This window comes from Emys orbicularis, chromosome 7 (assembly GCF_028017835.1).
Source record: "Emys orbicularis isolate rEmyOrb1 chromosome 7, rEmyOrb1.hap1, whole genome shotgun sequence".
Lineage (NCBI taxonomy): Eukaryota > Metazoa > Chordata > Testudines > Emydidae > Emys > Emys orbicularis.
The window spans coordinates 70,524,877-70,546,404 of NC_088689.1; the positions used below are offsets into that span (position 1 = coordinate 70,524,877).

General features: G+C 48.8%; 1 protein-coding gene across 6 annotated transcripts in view; it reads right to left on the reverse strand.

The window, feature by feature from the left end:
* MAPK8 (mitogen-activated protein kinase 8) overlaps positions 1–21,328 on the reverse strand; it is a 45,354-nt gene extending 24,026 nt beyond the window's left edge. For all 6 annotated transcript variants that reach the window (XM_065408459.1, XM_065408455.1, XM_065408454.1 and 3 more), the window contains exons 1-4: positions 21,207–21,328; positions 9,685–9,814; positions 5,167–5,225; positions 4,904–5,042 (exon numbers count right to left, since the gene is read on the reverse strand). In XM_065408459.1, coding sequence (XP_065264531.1) covers positions 4,904–5,042; positions 5,167–5,225; positions 9,685–9,814; positions 21,207–21,328 — 450 coding nt within the window. The remainder of the gene's footprint in view (positions 1–4,903; positions 5,043–5,166; positions 5,226–9,684; positions 9,815–21,206) is intronic.
* Positions 21,329–21,528: the final 200 nt, after the last annotated feature.

The following is a 21,528-nucleotide window of genomic DNA, read 5'->3' on the forward strand; positions in this document are numbered from 1 at the left end:
TTTATGTAACAAGTAGGGGGAGAAAAACACAACTAAGGTTACTAGATATATTAGCAATGTTTGAAATAATTTGGGGTTAGTGTGAAATGTTAGCACTGAGTCAAGTATCACAAATTGCTTAAGGGAATTACAGTTCCAAAGGGGAACAAGGATGGTTGAATTATTAGAGATAATGTCACAGCAGGACTTTTTAATCATAAATGGTATTCAAAACATGAAGATTCTTACGATTTAATCAAGCAAAACTTTTTACAGTTAAAATGCATCTGTTAAAAAAAGTGAGTTACCCTGCATCAACTTTACCAATCAAGGTTGCATTACCTCTTTTGATTTGTTGTAGATATTTCTCTGAATGATCAGAAGGAAATTCATGCTTGCAAAGAGTTAGTTGCCAATAATGATTTGGTTGGTCATCGGTTAACCAACTTTAAGTTTAATAACGACAGAACCCCGAATTGCCATTGCAAAAACTTCCAGAAGATAACCCTGCACCTTTAAAAACAGGAATCAAAATACCTTCCCAAAGTTTCAAAGCACTGTAGCTGGAAGATTTGCAACGGAACTCTTCAGTTGAGCTCTACAACCAGATTTTTATTTTCCATTGCCCCTTTTAAACTCAGTCTTCCAAGATGCTTTACAAAGCTATGAGCTACAAACTGCCCACGCAGCGTTTACAGAAGCATATAAGGCAACCCTTTTGTTCTAAGCCATATCTTCCACATCTTTAGATGTCACAGAGCAAACGCTGGCCATATCATCAGAAGGTTTGTCCTAAAAAAAACATCATGAGATCTCTCATTCCCACCTAACTGATCACTAGAGGAGTGATTCCCCAAAAGACAGAATTACCATGGGATAGAAGACCAAGATCTGGCACCCCTTTGAGACAGAAGATACTGATATAGGTAGTTTTTATATGGTAATTTTCAGGCTTCCAGTGAGCCTCTCTAATATACAAGAATACTGCAACACTTACTACAAAATATAAAGTAAATCAGACCAGTGTACAGGAACATTTGAAGTCAGTCACCTTCCCACCTCTCCCCAAATCATGTGCTAGGAGAAAGTTTTTGAAGATATGATGCATAATAAGGGCTTCTATTGACTCTAGAGATTAGTCTTCTGCTTACAAGATACTCAACATTTATCTTATTCAAGTGTGATGAGACATTTCAGCTACTTAGGACAATACTTATTTTAGATTGTGCTGGAGTTGTGTTTATATCCTGTTTGAATATTCTTGTATATATGCAGGTTTCTATTATGGGGATGGAATTATTATAGGACCTCTGGAGCAGTCCTGTTTCCCCATCAATAAATGATGTGGCATCTCAGCCTGCCACAATATTATTGTATTAACCAAATTCATTCTCTTCAAAATTGTGAGGCTAGACTTGAGGAAAGATTTTACCATCATCATCAACAGGAAATAATTCCATGCACCCACAGTCATTTGCTCGCACAAAGTAAATGCCTACATAAGCATATCCATTCTTCCATTTCCTTCCAGTATTTGACCTCCAGAAAGTCTAGAAAATTTGAACGCAAATACAAATCAACAAGACATGTATCCTAACGTGCTTCAGAATTCCCATGGCTAGTACTGCCGCAAGGTACTTTTTAAACTCATTCAGGTGTACAAATATACACATTTTCATTATAGCAGGGGCTCAAAAGCCTGATGTGGGAGTGATGCAGTGGTTAGAGCAGGAAATTGATATGACGACTCCTGGATTGTATACCCAATTCTCTTACTGACATTCTGCGTGCCCTTCAGCAAGTCACTCCAGACATTGCTGGGACTCAACTCAATCACCATCTTCCACCTGCAAAATGGAGACTAAAGCATAGTTCTAGAGCAGTTGCAGGTTCAACCTTTGTAAAATGCTTTGAGTATTCTGGGAACAGGTGCTCATGTACAAGGTATTAGTAAGGTTAAGCTATCTATAGTCAAATCTATACTGAGAAGTACTGTTGTGAAGGCTATGCATTTTAATTATATATGTAAAAGCAGCAAAGAGTCCTGTGGCACCTTATAGACTAACAGACGTATAGGAGCATGAGCTTTCGTGGGTGAATACCCACTTCTTCGGATGCAAGAAGTGGGTATTCACCCACGAAACCTCATGCTCCTATACGTCTGTTAGTCTATAAGATGCCATAGGACTCTTTGCTGCTTTTACAGATCCAGACTAACACGGCTACCCCTTTCATAATTATATATGTGTGCACTCTATACAATTTGCTTGGCAGTAAAAATTGTGGGAGTTTTCCTTCATTTTTAGCCTTTACACTGTACATGTATTGTGTTTCTGGCATCTTTGTGCATATCAAGCATGCTACTGTTTGAAGCAAGTATTTCCACAAGCAATGCAATATGTCCTGCATAAAAGCACGTATACAGCACTTTACACCTTCAAAGCAATGTGCAAATATTAACTCTCAACCTATATGAGGTAAACATTACTATTTCATAGAGAAGCTAAGTAACCCAATTATGCTTCGTTAATGGCAGAGTAAGTTTTAGAACTCAGGAGTTCCTGACTCCCCGGTGCCATGACCATACCAAGACCCCGAATGCACCACACACAACCACAGAAAGAGATAATATGGGATGAACAGTGTCAACAGGGAAATTGGCATTAGACATTAATGATATTGTTGCTGAGGACCTGGCTAAGTGAGGTACAAATAAAATCACTGCTGAAGGTATATGTGTTCCACATAAAGCTAAGGTCCTTTGCAAATATCCGTTTTCTTCAGAAGGTTTGTTGTAACCTGCTTGATAGACACAAGGAAAACTAAAGCTTTACACCTTTAAATACAAATCATTAATTGATGCAAAATTAAGCAATACAACATTTTTCATGAACAGCAGGCTGATCTTTCTATGAAGGCTGAGAATGAACTGTCATAATATGAGGACCTGAAGGTGAAATTGATCCATCTGTGTCATTCAGAGCCATTAACGCATTCAAAGATCATTATTTACACAGCAAATGTGCCAAAAGTTAGCCTTGCCAGAACAGGTCATCTTGTGAATTTATACAGCACTACAATATGAAGCAATTCAAATGCTTCAGGAATGTCAGTACAAATTCTAAACTACAACTACCAGGAAGCACTGAAGCTAGATTTCCTGATTTTCAAACTATCACCCACCACCAATAATATCTGGAACTGAACTGAACACTGTGGTGGTGAAGTAGCTCCTTTTATACCTATGATTGCATAAATGTTTCCATTCACCTGCAGGTTCTCTGAGAGCAGGGCTCTGTATTATGGTGTGCTTAGAAGGTCTGAAAGGAGACTGCTCTGCAACTCCTAAAACTGACAGAATAGGGGCTCCCCTCCTATGTATTTCAACATGGGTTAGGGGAGGGCATTCTCGCCAAGTATGTCCATAGTATTGGGATTTCTTTCCCTCAGCGAAAAAACCCTAGGAAAATCCATACTATAAGCCTCTGAAAAATATCAAGGTTGTACAGCTAAGCACTCAGACAGGAAACGCCAAGGTTGCATGTGTGGCCTTTCTTTGCACCCCTGGGTCTATGCATTATGATGGAGACTTTGATGACAAATAAAAGTGTCACAAAAATCACACTGAATTTCTCATACAACATAGTATCAATCAATTTTTTGGAACCATCCTAAATAAACAAAGTGAGGTTTTTACCCACGAAAGCTTATGCCCAAATAAATCTGTTAGTCTTTAAGGTGCCACCAGACTCCTTGTTGTTTTTGTAGGTGTTACTAAGATTATAATATAATATAATATAATATATTTGAGAAATCATATACAATTATGTAACTGTAGACAGTATTGTAATGCATGGACAACTTAACTTCACAATTTCCTGACCTGAGTGCCTAATTAAGCAACCTTGACTTAATATAAACAACACAATGAGGCTGGGGTGGCCAACCTGAGCCTGAGAAGGAGCCAGAATTTATCAATGTACATTGCCAAAGAGCCACAGTAATACGTCTGCAGCCCCCCAGCAGCTCCCACCACCCGCTCCCAGCGTCTCCCACCCACCAGCAGCCCCACCGATCAGCACCTCCCCCTCCCTCCTGATCAGCTGTTTCGTGGTGTGCAGAAGGTTTGGGGGGGGGGGGGGGGAAGAGGAGTGAGGGCATGGCAGGCTCAGGGGAGGGGGCAGGAAGGGATGGAGTGGGGGCAGGGCCTGTGGCAGAGCCAGGGGTTGAGCAGTGAGCACCCTCTCAGCACACTGGAAAGTTGGTGCCTGTAACTCCAGCCCAGGAGTCGGTGCCTATACAAGGAGCCGCATATTAACTTCTGAAGAGCCGCATATGGCTCCGGAGCCACAGTTTGGCCACCCCTGCAATGAGGAAACAGTTAGGCGGCTTACAGGATAGAATTTTCCAAGTTACACGGTTGTACAAAGTTTCACACACAGGACTAGATAATATTTGATTATGCAGAGAATTTTAGAGGTGTATAATGTGTTTGTTATTTTAAAAAATGCAGAAATAAAGATTACATTATGGCAGTTTAAAAATATATGGAATTTCACGTTTGGTTACCAAAAAACGAAACAGGAGTTTAGTTGGTTTAACCAATTAGTATAAAAAGTCACTCTTTTCCAGGTATTCTTTCCTTCTGATATCCACTGGGATAAGAATTCTACTGCAAATTAGAGGAGGTAATGCAACCTATTATACAGATTTTGGACAATGTAGTCTAGCCAAATTGAGATCCAGTTCAGGATGGACTCAGACTTTTGTTTCAAATGTATACACACACCCACACACACCCCAACACCAATGCAGGCTTTGAAAGTATATACATGGTTTCCATATTAATAGAATTTTTCCTGGCTCCTTAATACTGAAGGCGAGAACATTAGGCGGATTTTAAAAAGTATAGTATACCACTAACCCTATGTATAATTCCAGCAGAGTGAAGATGCTTGATACCACACAGCATCTGATAAAGAAGGTACGACATTCGTTCGTGGTCTAGCTCCATCTGAATCACTTGGCAGAGATTTGCATCCATGAGCTCCATCACTATGTAACTTATGAAACAACAACAAATGAGTAATTAGAAGATAAGGTGTATTGTCTGAAGTCCATTCCACTGCACATGCTCGTGACAAGTAACTAAATAGTTAGAAACTTGGGGGTAAAAATTAGACTTACACATCTTGAAATTCTTCCAGGGATTTCTGTGGTGTGAACACATTCAGTAGGCCAATTATCTGTGGAGAGAAAGAAAGAAAACTCACAAAAGGTCAACAAATAGATTTTGCTTACCTCTGCAAAACACACAATTGGGCTAGGTCTACACTGCAGCGGGGGTCCGACCTAAGATACGCAACTTCAGCTACGTGAATACCGTAGCTGAAGTTGCGTATTTTAGGTCGGCTTACCTAGCGGTGAGGACGCGGGAAAGTCGACCGCTGCCGCGCTGCCGCCGACTCCGCTGCCGCCTCCTGCCGAGGTGGATTTCCGGAGTCGACGGCAGAGCGATCAGGGATCGATTTTACCGCGTCTTCACTAGACGCGGTAAGTCGATCCCCGATAAACCGATTGCTACCCGCCGAATCGGCGGGTAGTGAAGACAAAGCCTGAGTGGCTGGAAAGAAGTAAAACTTGGTCTAAGAAGTCTCCTGATCATACAAGTGCACTTTGCTCTCTACTACGCATAACCCAACAGTCATTGTTAAGAATTGCATTGACCAGCTTTCCAACTAATGTTGCCAACCCTCCAGGATTGCCCTGGAGTCTCCAGAAATTAAAGATTAATCTTTAATTAAAGTTTATGTCATGTGATGAAACCTCCAGGAATAGGTCCAACCTAAATTGGCAACCCTATTTCCAAGCTAACCTCTGAAGTCAGAGACTACAGCACTTTTGCACAGTAATACGCATTATCACTGGCAAAGTGCATGTCCAAATAAACTGCCCATGTAGTAACAGGATGAAGCGACACAGGAAGGTTGAGAAACATCTTTTGCGCCCTGGACGACCGGAAGAGCTGAAGATGATTCTGTGCTGTACCGGAAGTTCTGTGTGTTCAAATTCAAGGTGAAATATAACTTGTAAAAGAAGAAATTATAACATTTACAGACACTGAGTGATGGAAGTAAGAGTTACATTGCCAGGCAGCCAGAACGACAGATTAAAATGCTTCAGCTGAAGAGAACAGGTAGGTGTTCTCTAAGGACAGCTACTGCAATGTCATAACCCTTCAAGCGGTGTGGCATGTTTACCTTACCATAATATTTCATTAGAAATTAATCCAGAGGTAGATTAGGAAGCAGAGTAAGTGCTTATGAAATGAAGTGCACCACTGATTCTTCACAAAGAAAAGCACAAGAATAAGTGAGCAAAAGAGGAAACCAGAGCTTCCAAGGGAAGGATGGTTGGAAGAGGAAGTAGCTTGAGTGTTTGCATACAAGAAGGGAACGAGTTACTACTAGTCACCATGATTACTGATGCTGTGTGTGAAGAGGGAACACAGCTATACTGAGCCCAAGCCTGTATCTTCCAGCTGAGGGACAAGAAAATGAAATAAGCACTACCATACAAATATCATATCTTTACAACAGGTGTCAATGGGACACTGGCTTTACCATTTCATTGCAGGAGGGGATAACTGTTTTACAGTTGAGATAATTTATAGCAGAGTCATTCAAGCAACCAATTTACTGCTTTTATAAATGCCATGCTATAATTCCCACCAAATTCAGCATAAAAAGAAGACTCTGATGCATGCAAGATCAGAATATTTTGGCCAGCAGTGCTGGGGCTCTGCTTGTGCCCTGAATGTCCTCATCCTCTCCCCCACTTGATGGGATTAAGGGCAAAGTAGGCCCCAACTGTCCCTTAGTTCCTTCGCCAATAGAGAATCCATATGGTATAGGACTCCATAGTAGCAGGGAAGGAGAACAGATCATGGAATCCAAGTGGACACAACATCTCAAAGAACCACAGATACTGTTGGATAAGTCATCTTTCTCTGAGTGATTGTCCACATGGATTCCACTTCTGGTGGCTAGCTAGCAATGCCCTCAAATCAGGAGGTAGGTGCTAGGAGTCCTAGTTAAATGAGGATTGCAGGACAGCTCTACCAAAGTGGGAGTGAGATCCTGAGGCCACGACTAAGGAGTAGTGCTGGGTGAAAGTGTGGACTGATCCTCATGTAGCTACCCTGTGAATTTCTGAGATGGGGATGCTTTTTAGAAAAGCAGCCAAAGCTATCTGAGTCCTGGTAGAATGGCCTCTAACCTGCATGGGTGGATCTCATAGCATAATTTAATACAATTAAATATCAATTTAGACAATCTTTGGGTGGATACTGTTGGACCTTTAATCCTGTCTGTAACTGTTACAGACAGCCTGGGAGAGCTCCTGAAGGAGCTGTCAAGGTCATTCGAAAAAGCCCTGATCACATCCAGAGTGTGCAGTTTGGTTTCCGTCTTGATTACAGCAGGGAAGAAAACTAGCCAAAAAAAAGGCTCCTCAAGTGCCCATCATTAAGTGAAACAGTCACATCACAAGAGGGACAAGTTTTGAATGCTGGGGACCTTGTTTCAGCTGTAGCTGCTAAATCCCAGTACCAGGGAAGTCCCCAATATTAAGTTTTGTTTTGCATTTTTTTCTTTTAATATTGCCAAAGGCCATAAAAAAGAGAAACACATTATGCCAACTATGCTATTTATTTATTTACACACACGGGTATCAAAGTTGCACAGTGAACAGATAAGGAGATCCTGCAAGGATTCCCATCTTGCAGCCATGGGTGGCGAGAAAGAACGGAAAGATGCTTGGGCCCATGCACTCCATATTGCCCTCAAGTGGGGGAACACTAGGGCACCCAGGTTACAGGCACAGCCCCAACAGACATTGCTGCCAAACGAATTAGATCTCCTGTGCATCAGATGCCTGCACACCAGAAGTGGAATCTATGTGGACAATCACTCTAAATTATAACCCTACAGCAATCAATGTTTCAGAATTAACATATGATGTTCCAATGCAAACCGCTTTGTGAAGTTCAGTACAGTTTAAAGAGTTTAACATCTTAACCATGTTTATTGCTTTGTGTCAGAGTGGTTGTTATACATTTACCACCTCCTCTCCAAACTACGCACACACATGTATGAAGGGCCTTTAGAGTAAGACTGGCTGAACTGTGCTTTGGAACTAGTTTGTTTTCTCTCCAGCCTCATGCTTCCAGACTGAAGGGGCTGGGATGCTGCTGCAGTGATATCAGAGGAAGACCAGGCAGGCAACTGATAAACCCTGCTCAGGCAGAAGCTTCCCTATTTCAGGTAAGTACAATAAGGCAGTTTGAGATAGAAGCGAAATTCCATAGCTGATGAGAGATATCTGCCAGCTGCAGTGAGTGGATGGGGAATGCAGTGCAAGGTCAAGCAACTGCTAATTATCAAGAATCACAGAGCAGAAAGCTCCCATTGTCATCATTATATAGTTTGTGCTCCAGGTCTTTGGTGGCACTTCGGTGGCAGAACCTTCACTCGCTCCGTGGCTCTTCGGCAGCGGGTGGCGCCTTTTTTTTTTTGATCGCTCCCCCTGTTCCCTCCACCTGGCTACGCCACTGGGTGACGACAGCATGCTAGAAGTCTGCTCTGGGCTAATTTTAAAGCCTGACCCACAGCTAAACACCAACCCGAGCACAGACAACCCAAACATGACCCAAGAGCGTTGAGACATTTTCAAGTCAGACCTGAACCCGATACTTCCCCCCGAACCTGTGTCAGCTTCATCTTGTCCTTGGGGCTCGGCCTTGTGGGGGCTTCCTGCTCCACATACCCCCCGGGTCCACAATCCATCTCCAGGCTGTGAGGTTGGTGCGGCAGTAACTGCGTACCCATTCCTGGCAGCCATCCTTGCCACACTTCACATGCTTTGGAACAAGAGGCACTGAGACTTGTCGGCACACTAACACCGCAGCACGCAGCGGAGCAAGGTGGTGGTGGTTAGCAGGAGCATGGCATGCAGGAGAATGGCATGCAGCCACTGCCACGCCAGCCCCAGGGGCAGGAGGGGGTGATCAGAGATTTTTTTTAGGTTTTTTAGACCCAACCTGACCTGAAACCAACACTTGTAGTTGGGTCCCACTGGGTTCAGGTGGCGTATTAAAGCTCTGTAGCATGCAGCCCCTCGCAAAGGAAGGAGCTGGCTCCTACCAGCTATCTTCAGGGCAGTTCTGATAAGCAGCCACTTGACCTATCAGCACCTCTGCTGCTCTGCTCTGATTTCATGGCCATCTCCAGAACCTGAAATGCTCTGTTGTCCTGCAAGACCACCTGACCCACTTGCACCAAAATCTGCTGCCCCTTCTATCCCTCCCAAGCAGACTCTTTAGCAGATGCAGCACAGAAGGGAGAATGGTTACCTGTAGTACATCAGTCAATGCCTGCCTGTACCACACCTAGCAGCGCAGCACCATGGCTCCAGCCTTCAAGCAAGGGTGGGGACAAGAGTTAAGGAAAAGCACAAGAGGACAAGAGTTAAGGGGACAAGAGTTAAGGTGGCACTCTGAAGCATCCTCCTATACTTTATATGTGGACAGGCCACCCTTTAAACACATCTCTAGCCTATATAAGGTGTTACCCTCTAGAGCTACCAATACAGTACCTAACGGCCTTTTTCTTAACACAAACATTTAAGGAAGGATGCTTCACTTACATTTTTGTGATTTACACACTTCATGAGAACAAGCTCTCTGTAGGCTCGTTTAGCATGGGTTTGATTCTGAAATGGCCGGCTTAGCTTCTTGATCGCAACATTTCGTTCCAGGATGGCATCATAGGCTGCACTGCAATTAAAGGTAAACCATTGTTACATCATTGAGATGGCACTTCATGGGTTCAAAGCACTTTATAAATTGGTTATTCCTTAGAACATGCTCTTTCATCTCAGAAAGAAGGAAGAGTATTGTTCCCATTTCACAGATGGGAATCTGACAGTGATGAAGGTACTATCCCCAAGGTCACACAGCAACTCAGCAGGTGATCCAGAATTCCCATTAATATTAAACTTCAATACAACGAGTGTACAAGCGAGTGTCTCCATCATAATGAGCAAAAGACAGTTACCTTTTCCATAACTGGTGTTCTTCGAGATGTGTTGCTCATGTGTATTCCACAATAGGTGTATGTGCTCGCCCCGTGCACCGGTGCTGGAAGTTTTTCCCCTAGCAGTACCCGTAGGGGAGCGCCCCAGCGACCCCTGGAGTGGTGCCTCTATGGCGCGGTATAAGGGGTGCTGCGCGCTCCCCGCACCCTCAGTTCCTTCTTACCGGACAACTCAGACAGAGAGGAAGGAGGGCGGGATGTGGAATAGGCATGAGCAACACATCTCGAAGAACACCAGTTACGGAAAAGGTAACTGTCTTTTCTTCTTCGAGCGATTGCTCATGTGTATTCCACAATAGGTGATTCCAAGCTATAGCTGTTGGAGGTGGGTAGAAGTTCACAAATTCTCAGGACGAAGCACAGCCATGCCGAACCCAGCATCATCCCTGGTTTGGGAGACGATCGCATAGTGCGAGGTGAACGCGTGAACTGAAGACCATGTGGCAGCCCTACAAATGTCCTGAATGGGGACATGGGCCAAAAAGGCAGCCAAAGAGGCCTGTGCCTGAGTCGAGTGTGCCTTCACAATTGGTGGCGGAAGGATTCCTGCCAGGTCATAACAGCTACGGATGCATGAGGTGATCCAGTTGGAGAGCCGCTGAATGGAGATTGGCCGACCTTTCATGCGCTCGGCCGGGGCAATGAACAGTAGCGAGGACTTTCTGAATGGCTTAGTCCGCTCCAGGTAGAAAGCCAGAGCCCGTCTCACATCCAGCGTGTGGAGGCGGCGCTCCTCACTGGACGCATGGGGCTTGGGGCAGAGGACTGGCAGAAAAATGTCCTGAGCCATGTGATAGGTGGAGACCACCTTCGGGAGGAACGAAGGGTGTGGGCGGAACACCGTGTATGGGAACTCGGAGGTCAGGGCCCTGAGCTCCGAGACCGGCCTAGCTGACGTGATCACAACCAGGAAGGCCACCTTCCACGAGAGGTGTGACCAGGAGCACGTGGCTAGCGGCTCAAACGGGAACCCCGTGAGACGGGCCAACACCAGGTTTAGGTCCCACTGCGGGACAGGGGGACTAACATACGGGAAGAGGCGATCTAACCCCTTAAGGAATCGGCCAGTCATAGCATAGGAGAATACCGTGTGGCCCTGCACCGGAGAATGGAAGGCCGAAATAACAGCCAGGTGCACCTTGACAGACGAAGGCGCCAGGCCCTGGGCTCTAAGGTGAAGGAGGTAGTCCAGAATAAGCTGGATTGGGGCGGCCACCAGGGAAACGCCCCACTCATCAGCCCATCTGGAAAACCGAGACCACTTTGCCAAGTAGGCTCGGCATGTGGAGGGCCACCTGCTTTCTAGGAGAACACGCTGAACCCCTTCCAAGCACGTCCTTTCCTCCCGACCTAACCATTGAGCAGCCACGCCGTGGGGTGGAGAAGGTGGCCCTGGTCCTGGGAGAGCAGGTCCGGGCAGGATGGCAACAGCCATGGCAGGGTGACCGCCAGGCCCGTGCCAATGCTGCCTGGGCCATGCCGGGGCAATCAGAAGGACGCGGGCCTTGTATGTCTATCTTTTCCAGGACCTTGCCAATCAGCAGGAATGGTCCCAGCCCCCCCCCGGAGCAGAACCGGGAGCAGCGACAGTTCTGCAGAGTCATGAACAGGTCCACCTGGGGAGTTCCCCACACTTGGAAAAGTCTGTGCACCACCTCTGGGTGGAGAGACCACTCGTGCTGAGAGGAGAAGTCCCTGCTCAAGCGATCCACCTGCACATTCTGGGCGCCCGACAGATGGAAGGCCTGTAGGCAGATGTCGTGGGCTATAGAAAAATCCCACATCTTGAGGGCTTTGCGGCAAAGGATCGGGCCCCGGCTTGCCTGTTGACGTAGAACATCGAGGCCGTGTTGTCTGTGAAGACCCTGACCACCCGGCCCTCCAGGTGCAAGCGGAAGGCCATGCATGCCAGCCGTACCGCCCTGAGCTCCTTGACGTTTATGTGTAGGGTCAGATCCTGAGCCGACCACATGGGCCCCCCATCCGAGGTCTGATGTGTCGGACACCAGCTCCAGCGACGGGCTCCTGCCCCTGAATGGGACCCCTTGGCCCACCATTGCAGGGAGGTGATCACCGGCTCGGGTACCGTGAGGACTTTGTCCATCCTGTCCCTGGCCTGGGAGAACTCTGAAGCCAACCAGGGCTGGAGGGGCCTCATACTGAGTCTGGCGTGACGGACCACATATGTGCACGCTGACATGTGACCCAAGAGCTGGAGGCATGCTCTGGCTGTTGTCATTGGAAACCTTCTGACTGTGTTGATGAGGCGTCCAGGACAGCCCCGATAAAATCTATGCGTTGTACTGGGACTAATGTGGACTTGGTGTTGTTTACCAACAGGCCCAAAGTGGTGCACATGGACAGAAGGAGCGCCACGTGATCCCGCACCTGTGACCGGGAGCTGCCCTTGACCAACCAGTCGTCCAGATAGGGGAAGATCTGGACCCCCCGGTGCCCGAGGTAGGCCGCCACCACCGACATACATTTCATGAATACCCTGCGGGCAGTGGACAGACCAAACAGGAGGAGCGTAGATTGGTAGTGTTCCTGCCCCTCCGTGAAACGGAGGAAGCATCTGTGCCCCTCGAATATATGAATGTGGAAGTATGCGTCCTACAGATCGAGGGCCGCGTAGCAGTCCCTGGGATCCAGGGAGGGGATGATGGAGGCCAGGGAGACCATGCGGAACTTGAGCTTCACCATGTATTGGTTCAGGCCTTGCAGGTCCAAGATGGGCCTGAGCCCCCCTTTGGCCTTTGAGATGAGGAAATAGCAGGAGTACCCCCCCTTGCCCTTGAACTCCCTGGGTACTGCTTCCACTGCTCCTAGGCCCAGGAGCCGTCCCACCCCCTGCTCGAGCAAAGCCTCATGCAAGGGGTCCCCCAGGAGGCACGGGGTGGTTGGGCGGGGAGGAAGTAAACTGGAGGGTGTAGCCCCGGGAGATGGTGTTGAGGACCCATTGGTCCGAGGTCAGCTGCGACCACTCCGGGAGGAAAGCACACAACCGATGGAGAAGGGAAGCTTTATTGAACGTGGATCCCTGATGAGAACTGGCAGGGCACTGCCAGGCGTCCCGTCAAAACCGCCTTCTCCCCGCTTGCTTACCCTTGGAGGACCCAGGCTGGGGGGCAGGCCGAGACTGCCTTTGTGGGCGCCTCTTATAGTCCCACGACTTCTTATAAGTGGTCTCGTATTTTGGGTGGGTGGCCTAAGCGGGAGTCTGCTGTGGCTTGAACTTAGGTTTAGCCGGAGCCGGAACATAGAGACCCAGAGTCTGGAGAGTCCTGTGGGAGTCTTTCAGGCCATGCAACTTTGTATCCGTTTGTTCCGCAAACAGAGCTTTGCCGTCAAATGGGAGGTTCTGCAGGGAGGTCTGCGCCTCGCTGGACAGCCCAGAGAGTGAGAGCCATGATGTCCTTTTCATGGACACCGTGGAGGCCATGGACCGAGCGGCTGTCTCCGCTGCATCCGAAGCTGCCTGCAGGGTTGCCCTTGCAGCCGCTGTACCCTCCTCCACCAGCACTTTGAACACCTTCTGTCACGCTCCTGGAGGGAGTCCTCGAACTTGGGCAGGGAGCCCCACAGATTTAACTCATATTGGCCCAGGAGAGCCTGGTGGTTCGCCACCCATAACTGGAAGCTCGAAGACGAATACATTTTCCTTCTAAACGACTCCAGCCTCCTTGAAGCTTTATTTTTGGGGGTAGCGGCTGGCTGGCCCTGCCGTTCCCTGTGGTTGACCGACTTGACCACCAAGGAGTTAGGAGCAGGGTGAGTGTATAAGTATTCATACCCCTTGCCGGGTACAAAATACTTGCGTTCTGCTCTCTTAGAGATGGGGGCAAATGAGGTCGGGGTTTGCCACAGGGCATTTGAAATTTTTGCCACCCCTTCGTGGAGAGGCAAGGCCACCCTGCCCAGTGCTGAGGAGGGCAGCATGTTAAACAGGGAGTCCGAGAGCTCCTCCATCTCCTCTGCTTGGAGGTGGAGGCTTGATGCCACCCTTTTTAAGAGTTCTTGATTGGCCCTAAAGTCCTCCTGCGAGACGGAAGGAGGAAGGGCCATAATCACCTCATCCGGGGAGGGTGAGGAGGCCAGCACGGTAATTTGGGTGTCCGCCCAGCACCGGAGGGTCCACCACCTGGTCAGTCTCTGGGCACGGTGCCGAGGATGTATGTCCCACAGACTCCTCCCTCGGAGGTCTGGAGAGGGAGGCCGAAGGTCCTTCTGAGGCTCCTGCAACTGAGCGAGCCCCCACCGGGGGCTGTGTCGGGGGCCACAGTGACCACTGGTACCATTGGCACGGCTACTATACCTGCTGCGGCACCAACGGAGCCGCATGTTCGGCCTGGCAGGCCTGGCCCATCGATGGACGACTACGAAGGGAGGCCGGGCTGACATACGACCTGCCGCTGTCCCTGGACCAGGAGTGCCGGGAGTGATGCTGACCACGGGACTGCGATCCTGATGTGGAGGACCAGTACTGTCGCTAACAGCTGCTCTGCGATCAGCTCCAGCAGGAGGACCCACGGTGGCGAGATGACGGTGATCGACGCCCAGGGCTGCAGAGGTGGTGCTGTGGCGGTGTCCTGGAGCAGGATGACGAACGAGAACGACGTTGACATTCATGCTGTGACCGGCTGCAATAGCCCCTCTGAGATGAGGACCTTTGGTGTTGTCTGCCTCGATCCAGTCGGTGTTTGCTCCTCGAGGCAGAGCAGTGCCGAGAGTCTCAGTCAGACGGAACCCAACCAGACAGCCTGGTGGGCATCGAGGGCGAGCCACGTGGATTTTGCCCTGAATGGTCGCTGGGTGGCGAACGGCGTCGGGAACATTCCCTCGACCGAGACTGGTACTGTGCCGGGGGTGACTGTGGAGATCCCAGCGGCGGCTTGCCTCTGGAGCGTGGGGCCGACATCAGCGGTGCTCCTGGTACTGGCATGGACATAACATCCCGGGCTGCCTGCAGGGCCTCCAGTGGGGAGGGCATTCAGACATCCAGGGAGGCCTGCTCTGAATGGGCCGGGCTACTCCGCTCGACTTGAGTCGGAGGCCTAGAGGCTGGTGGGGATCGAGGACTGCCCAAGATGGGTCTAGCTCTGTCCTGGGTTTATTCTGGTGCTGCAGCGAAGACGACCTCTTCCTAGCCTTCTTGGCGTGCTCCGTGGACAGGGAGCGGTGCTGACTAGTCGATGGTGCCGAAGAGTCACTGCGCACTGACACCGCGGTGCCCAGTGCCGACTCGGAGCGGCACATTGGAGCCGGGGTCAGCGCCGACTCCATCACAATAGCCTGGAGCCTAATGTCCCTTTCTCTCTTGGTCCGAGGCTTAAACGACTTGTAAATCTTGCAGCAATCGCTGAGATGAGTTTCCCCCAAACAGCGTCAACAGTCCGTGTGTGGATCACTCACTGGCATAGATCACCTACAAGTGTTGCACGACTTAAAACCTGGGGTATGGGGCATGTCCCAGCCCGGGCGCTCTAGCTAAACTAAACTAACTAAACAACTAACTAACTACCGGTATCATACACTGAACGAACAAGCAGTTTTGGGGACGAGCTCCAGCAAAGCTGGAGCAGAGCAGTTCCGAAGCACCTTCGCTGGCGGAAAGAAGGAACTGAGGGTGGGGGGAGCGCACAGCACCCCTTATACCGCACCATGGAGGCACCACTCCAGGAGTCGCTGGGGCGCTCCCCTACGGGTACTGCTAGGGGAAAAACTTCCGGCACCGGTGCACGTGATGAGCACGCACACCTATTGTGGAATACACATAAGCAATCATTCGAAGAAGAACTGACCCAACCACTTAAGGAAGAGGCATCCCGGGTTAAACTAGCAGCACCAAGCCACAGAGCTCAAGTGACTAGGCCCCTAGGAGGGCCCAGGTGCAAAAAGAGCGAGGCTGGAGGCCAATCGGAGGCCACGAAGAGTCGGAGCACTGAGGGGGAAGAGGATAGTGTCATTAGACTGCCCAAATCGAGAGACTGGGGAATGCCTAGGGGCCCCTACAGATGTTACCCCGTGGGGAGTGGGGACACATAGCTGCACAGTGTCCCAATGCCGAGGAGCCTATGCAGTGTATCCTAGGGAACTGGGAAGACCCATGCTCCCAAATTCACCTGGTGGGGGTCGCACTAACCTCGTGTATGTACACCAGACCAATAAAACTAAATGAGGCAGAAACCACGGCACTGGTTGATTCGGGGAGTGCGATCACGCTTATTTCAGGGAAGCTTATGAAGCGTAGTCAGCTGCTGCAGGCAAAGCGCACAGGGGTGACATGCGTCCATGGGACAGTTAGTTATTACCCCACCATCCTGGTAAAAATTGAAATCCAGGGGAACACTACTGAGGTAGCAGCAGGTGTAGTCCCTAAACTCCCATACCCGGTGCTCATAGGGAGGGACTTTCCAGGGTTTGGAGACTTACTCCTGGTAGGGGGATTGCAGAAAGGGGGAAACCCTGAAGTTAGTGAGACATCCACAGTAGACTGTCAACCCCCAATCTTCTCTGAAATATCCCCAGATTTGTTCTCCACTCCCAGGCAGGGTAGAAAGATGAAAAGGGAAAGAAGGGCAGCTAAGGCCTTGGGAACCCGAATACTGACCCAAACCCAGAGGGTCGCTCTCGTAGGTAGGCAGACCTGAGCAGCTGAAAAGGAGGCCGCCCAGGAGGGAGAAGCACCTGAATCTGACCCCCCTAATGCCTCTGAACCAGTAGAGGCGACAGAGACAGGCCCCCTAGATCTTGGGCAGATTAGCCCCGAGAGAGAAAATTTTGGATGGGACCAGGCTGAAGACCCAAGGTACGACAACATTAGGAAGGAGGTGACCGAAATAGATGGGGTCCCTGTGGAAGGGAAAACCCAGGGACCAGGACCCTACTTCATAATGAAAAAGAATCTCTTGTACTGGGTTGCACCAGTACAGGGGCAGAAGGTACAGCAGATCCTAGTACCTCAAAAACACCAGAACGCTGTATTAAGTCTTGCCCATAGTCATCTTTTTGGGGAGCATTTGGGGGTAGAGAAGACCCTTAATTAATTAAGACAGGCAGGCTAATCAGGGCACCTGGTTTAAGAAGGACCTCACTTCAGTCAGTGAGGGGAATGCAAGGAGCTGAGAGTGAGAGGGTGTGCTGCTGGAGGACTGAGGAGTACAAAAGCTATCTGGCATCAGGAGGAAGGTCCTGTGGTGAGGATAAAGATGATGTTGGGAGGAGGCCATGGGGAAGTAGCCCAGGGAGTTGTAGCTGTCACACAGCTGTTACACGACACACTGTAGACAGCTGTGATCCACAGGCCCTGGGCTGGAACCCAGAGTAGAGGGTGGGCCCAGGTTCCCCCCATCCTCCTTCCCCCTATTGGATATAAGAGGAGTTGACCTGGACTGTAGGTCCCACCAGAGGGGAAAGTCCCTGGCCTATCCCTCAACCCACAAGGTGAATCAGCAGAGACTGCGGGGATTGTTCTCCTTCCTTTTCCCCATGCTGGCCAGTGATGAGGTTAGCTGAGTGAATGGCAGGTTTGAGCCACAAGCAAAAGTGGCCAAACTGAGGGCTGCCGTGAATCTCTGAGGTGAGCAAAATCCACCAATAAGCGCAGGACCCACCAAGGCAGAGGAGGAACTTTGTCATAACATGCACTGAGTTAGAAGCTGTGACAGGGATTGTAGTGAGACAGAGTGGCCTCCCACTGTCTGAACCCAGGTGGGTGGAGCCAGGCCATGATCGCCCCCCCACTGGAAGTCAGGAGGCAGGACAGGGAAGTATAAAGGGCGGGTCCTCCTGGAGCTCAGTTTAGCTGCAGCTGCCAAAGGAGACAGATGCCTCCTGCCCACTCATGAGAGGGGAGACTGCAGCAGATCCCTGCCGAGCTGAAGACTGACCAGAGCTGCCTACTGCCAAGGCACCGAGGAGTCGCTGGGACTGCCACTGGCATTCTACCCCAATGAAATGGTGGGACCCCCCACCCCCCATGGATCCAGGTACACTCCAAAGGGAGGGGAGGAAGTGGCCCAGGGGCACTGACCCCAGAGACCCGGTCAGCATGTTGCTGCTGGATTCCCCGCTGACCCAGTGGTGAAATATTCCACCACTGTTAAGGTCCTGGGTCGGGGCCTGGTGGAGTCAGGTGGGCCGGGCTCTCCTATTCCCTGCCACCCCACCCATGGGGTGGCAGCCTCCCCTCTCTAGGCCAAGAGGCCTGTGTTTGTCGGCTGGAGCTAGGACACCCAAACCCTGTGTTGCCCTGACTGTGGGCCAGAGCCTTAAACTGCTGCCCCGCCCTGACTGAGGGCCCAGCCTTACAGACTTGTGCTGCTCTGCCCAGATCATGGGCCAGAGCCCTTAACTGTTTGCTGCTCTGTCCTGATTACAGGCTAAGGCCATAGACTGTTTGCCGCCCTGCCCCGATGGAGGACCTGGGTCCCAGAGTCTCATTTGGACTGCAGGTCGGAGCAGTTGTTGGAGCAGTGCTTTACTAATTCCCTGACTGTGGGTAACGTCCAGTGAGGTGGAGTGGCCTCCCACTGACCCAGAGGGGGAGGGACCACTACTAACCCATGACGGGTTCACATCATACCAATCTTGAAAGGGTTAATGAGGCTGAGAAGGGGGCCAATTAACTTGATAGGTCACACCTGAGGGGAATTAGGCTGGATAAACAACCCCTGATTGGCAACAGAGCCCAACTGAGAAGGGACAGGTGGGATTATGAGAGCCAGGAAATTGGCAGCAGGAGGGGCTACAGTCACTATCTAGCCTTAGGGAGAGAAAGGAGGAAATCAAGGGGAGAATCAAAGCAAATCACAAAGAGCACCCTGAGTTGCAGAGAGAGAGGGGCAGGGTATGCGGATGAGCAGCAGAAGGGGGCGTTGGACCTGGCAGGAACTAATTCCCAAAATGGCCAGGAGGAGATGCCCCAATGGTGAGTAAACCCCGTGACAGGAGCCTTTTGTCTTTTCCCTTGGGAACCTATTGCATAGTCTGGATGTTCTTCCAGAAATTCAGCCTGAGTTTTCCTTTAAACTCATCCCATTGCACTTAGTAATACTCACCTTTAGTATCCTAAACAATTCATCTTCCTCACTGTGTGTCTACTGCCTTCAGGTATTCGACAAGTGTGTCTACATTCCCTATCCCCACTTTAGCATGTTATTGTACATTTAGTTTTTAATTTAATAATTCTTAATGTGTCTTTCTGGTATTAAAGGGGCTCCAAACTGTATGCAACTACAAAGAAAATTGTGGCTATCCATTACAACGTAGACCCACCCAGAATTCACATTAGCTCTTCTGCTACCACATCACAGTGCAAGCTCCTATTTTACTTTGTTGGCAACTATCACCCCTAATAATACCTTGTTCAACACTGTTACTCTTAAAGTGTCTCACTTGCACTACTTGCATGTTTTCAAATGCATTAGCTTTCCTTTGTCCCTATTACTGTCAGAAATTTACATAGTACTTCATAAATACAGATTATAACAGGTTCCATTGTAGAGGTTCAGGCAATTTTATTTCTTGCCCATACTCCTAACTTCATTAAGTTTCTTTTGTCATTTCTGTGTCCTCTTGATATTATCTCCTGCTTTGGTATCAGCTGAAAGTTAATGCTCTATTTACATCTCCCTGATCATTCACAAAAATGTAAAAAATAAGCCTGGACCTAACACTTATCCCTGGAGCAATTCCAGTTCTCTGCCTGAAATTACTACTTGCTATCTTTAATCTGCAGCCGTCATCTAATTTTCGGTTCGTATGGCACTGTTCATAACCAAATCGGTTTTAAGTTAGCTTTAGGAAATCTGGCTTGAAAATATGTCAGACCTTTACTGTTTTTGTGAACAGACAACATCAAAAGTACTAGCTAGCTGCTCCTGGGGACTGATGAGCAATGGATTCACTCAGTTTCAAGCAGCTACTCTGAGAACTGTAAGCATGTACTACACCAAGAGTGTGCAAACAAAGAGCAATGCTGGCTTCTACTCCATGGCAAACAGGGTTGGATTAAGTCACGGCGGGGGAAAAAATCAGTTTCTTAGCACTATCCTAATCTCCCAGACCCTCATTTGTTTGCCAAATTACAGAACTATCACATAACTGGCAGTGTTTGTATTGAAGTGCCTCCACCCACGATCTAGAGTGGATGTTATAGGTTAGAGGCAAAATGCACTGATTGAGTTGGAGAGGGAAGGGGCATTACATGTCATTACAATTCGTTCCTCACTTTGGGCTTGGCTACACTTGCAGCTGTAGAGCGCTTTGGGTTAAACCAGCCTTCGGAGAGCACGCTAGGGAAAGCACTCCAGTCTGTCCACACTGACAGCTGCAAGCGCACTGGCGTGGCCACACTTGCGGCATTTGCAGCGGTATTGGGAGTGGTGGATTATGGGAAGCTATCCCAACATTCAGGTGGCTGCAACATGCTTTTCAAATGAGGGGGGTGGGGTGGAGTGTGTTGTTTGTATATGGGGGGAGAGAGAGTGAGGGTTTTTTTGGAGTGTTGAGAGTGTGTCAGCACTCTTGTAAGTTCAGATCCCCCTAGACCCCCTGCCTCTCTCACTCACTCAGTAAACGTTTGCTTTGCCCCCTTGCAGATAAGCAGCAGCTGTCTGCTCTGAAAAGGCACTTCCGCAATCCTCAGCCGATTTCACAACAAAGAGGAGAGAGGCCACTTGACTTAAGGGGATTATGGGACATTTCCGGAGGTCAGTCAGGACGCTGTAATTAACTCCTCATTCACACTGGCCCTGGGGCGTCTCAGCCAATACGCAACAGCTGTTATCCCGCTCGTGGAGGGGGAGTATCAGGAGTGCTCTAGCCAGGGAGTCAGAGCGCTCTACTTGCCTTGCCAGTGTGGACGGGGAGTAAGGTAGAGCGCTCTGGGAGGCTTTATTGCGGTATAAAGTGCCAGTGTAGCCAAGCCCTTTGAGAATCAAATTCTCTCTCCCACACATCCTACTGACTCTACCCTACCTTTCAGTAAGATACAGTAGTCATCACACTCTCAATTTTCTCTTCTAAATTAAGCTAAGATTATTTATGCTCGAATTTAAAGAAAAAACTTACCATACTATTCCTTGTGCCCCTGATCCTATAGGTTTTAAATTCTGATATCGTTTCAGTACAGTGAAAGTAGAATCTCCAATCTCTACACTGTAGAAATTGCTGTCACGCTTGCTTCTGCTCATGATGACAATTTAGTTAGATAGCTTCATCCAAAATTCACTCTCAACCTGTAAAAACAAAAAAGAACAATTATAATTGTCAAACTTTGGTTTTCTAAATATCAAATACAAAAAGTTGCCTTATCAGAGAACTTCTCCTACATCCATTTTTGCCAATTGTATAGGGAACATCTCCAGTGAGACGACACTAGATCTCTCATTCT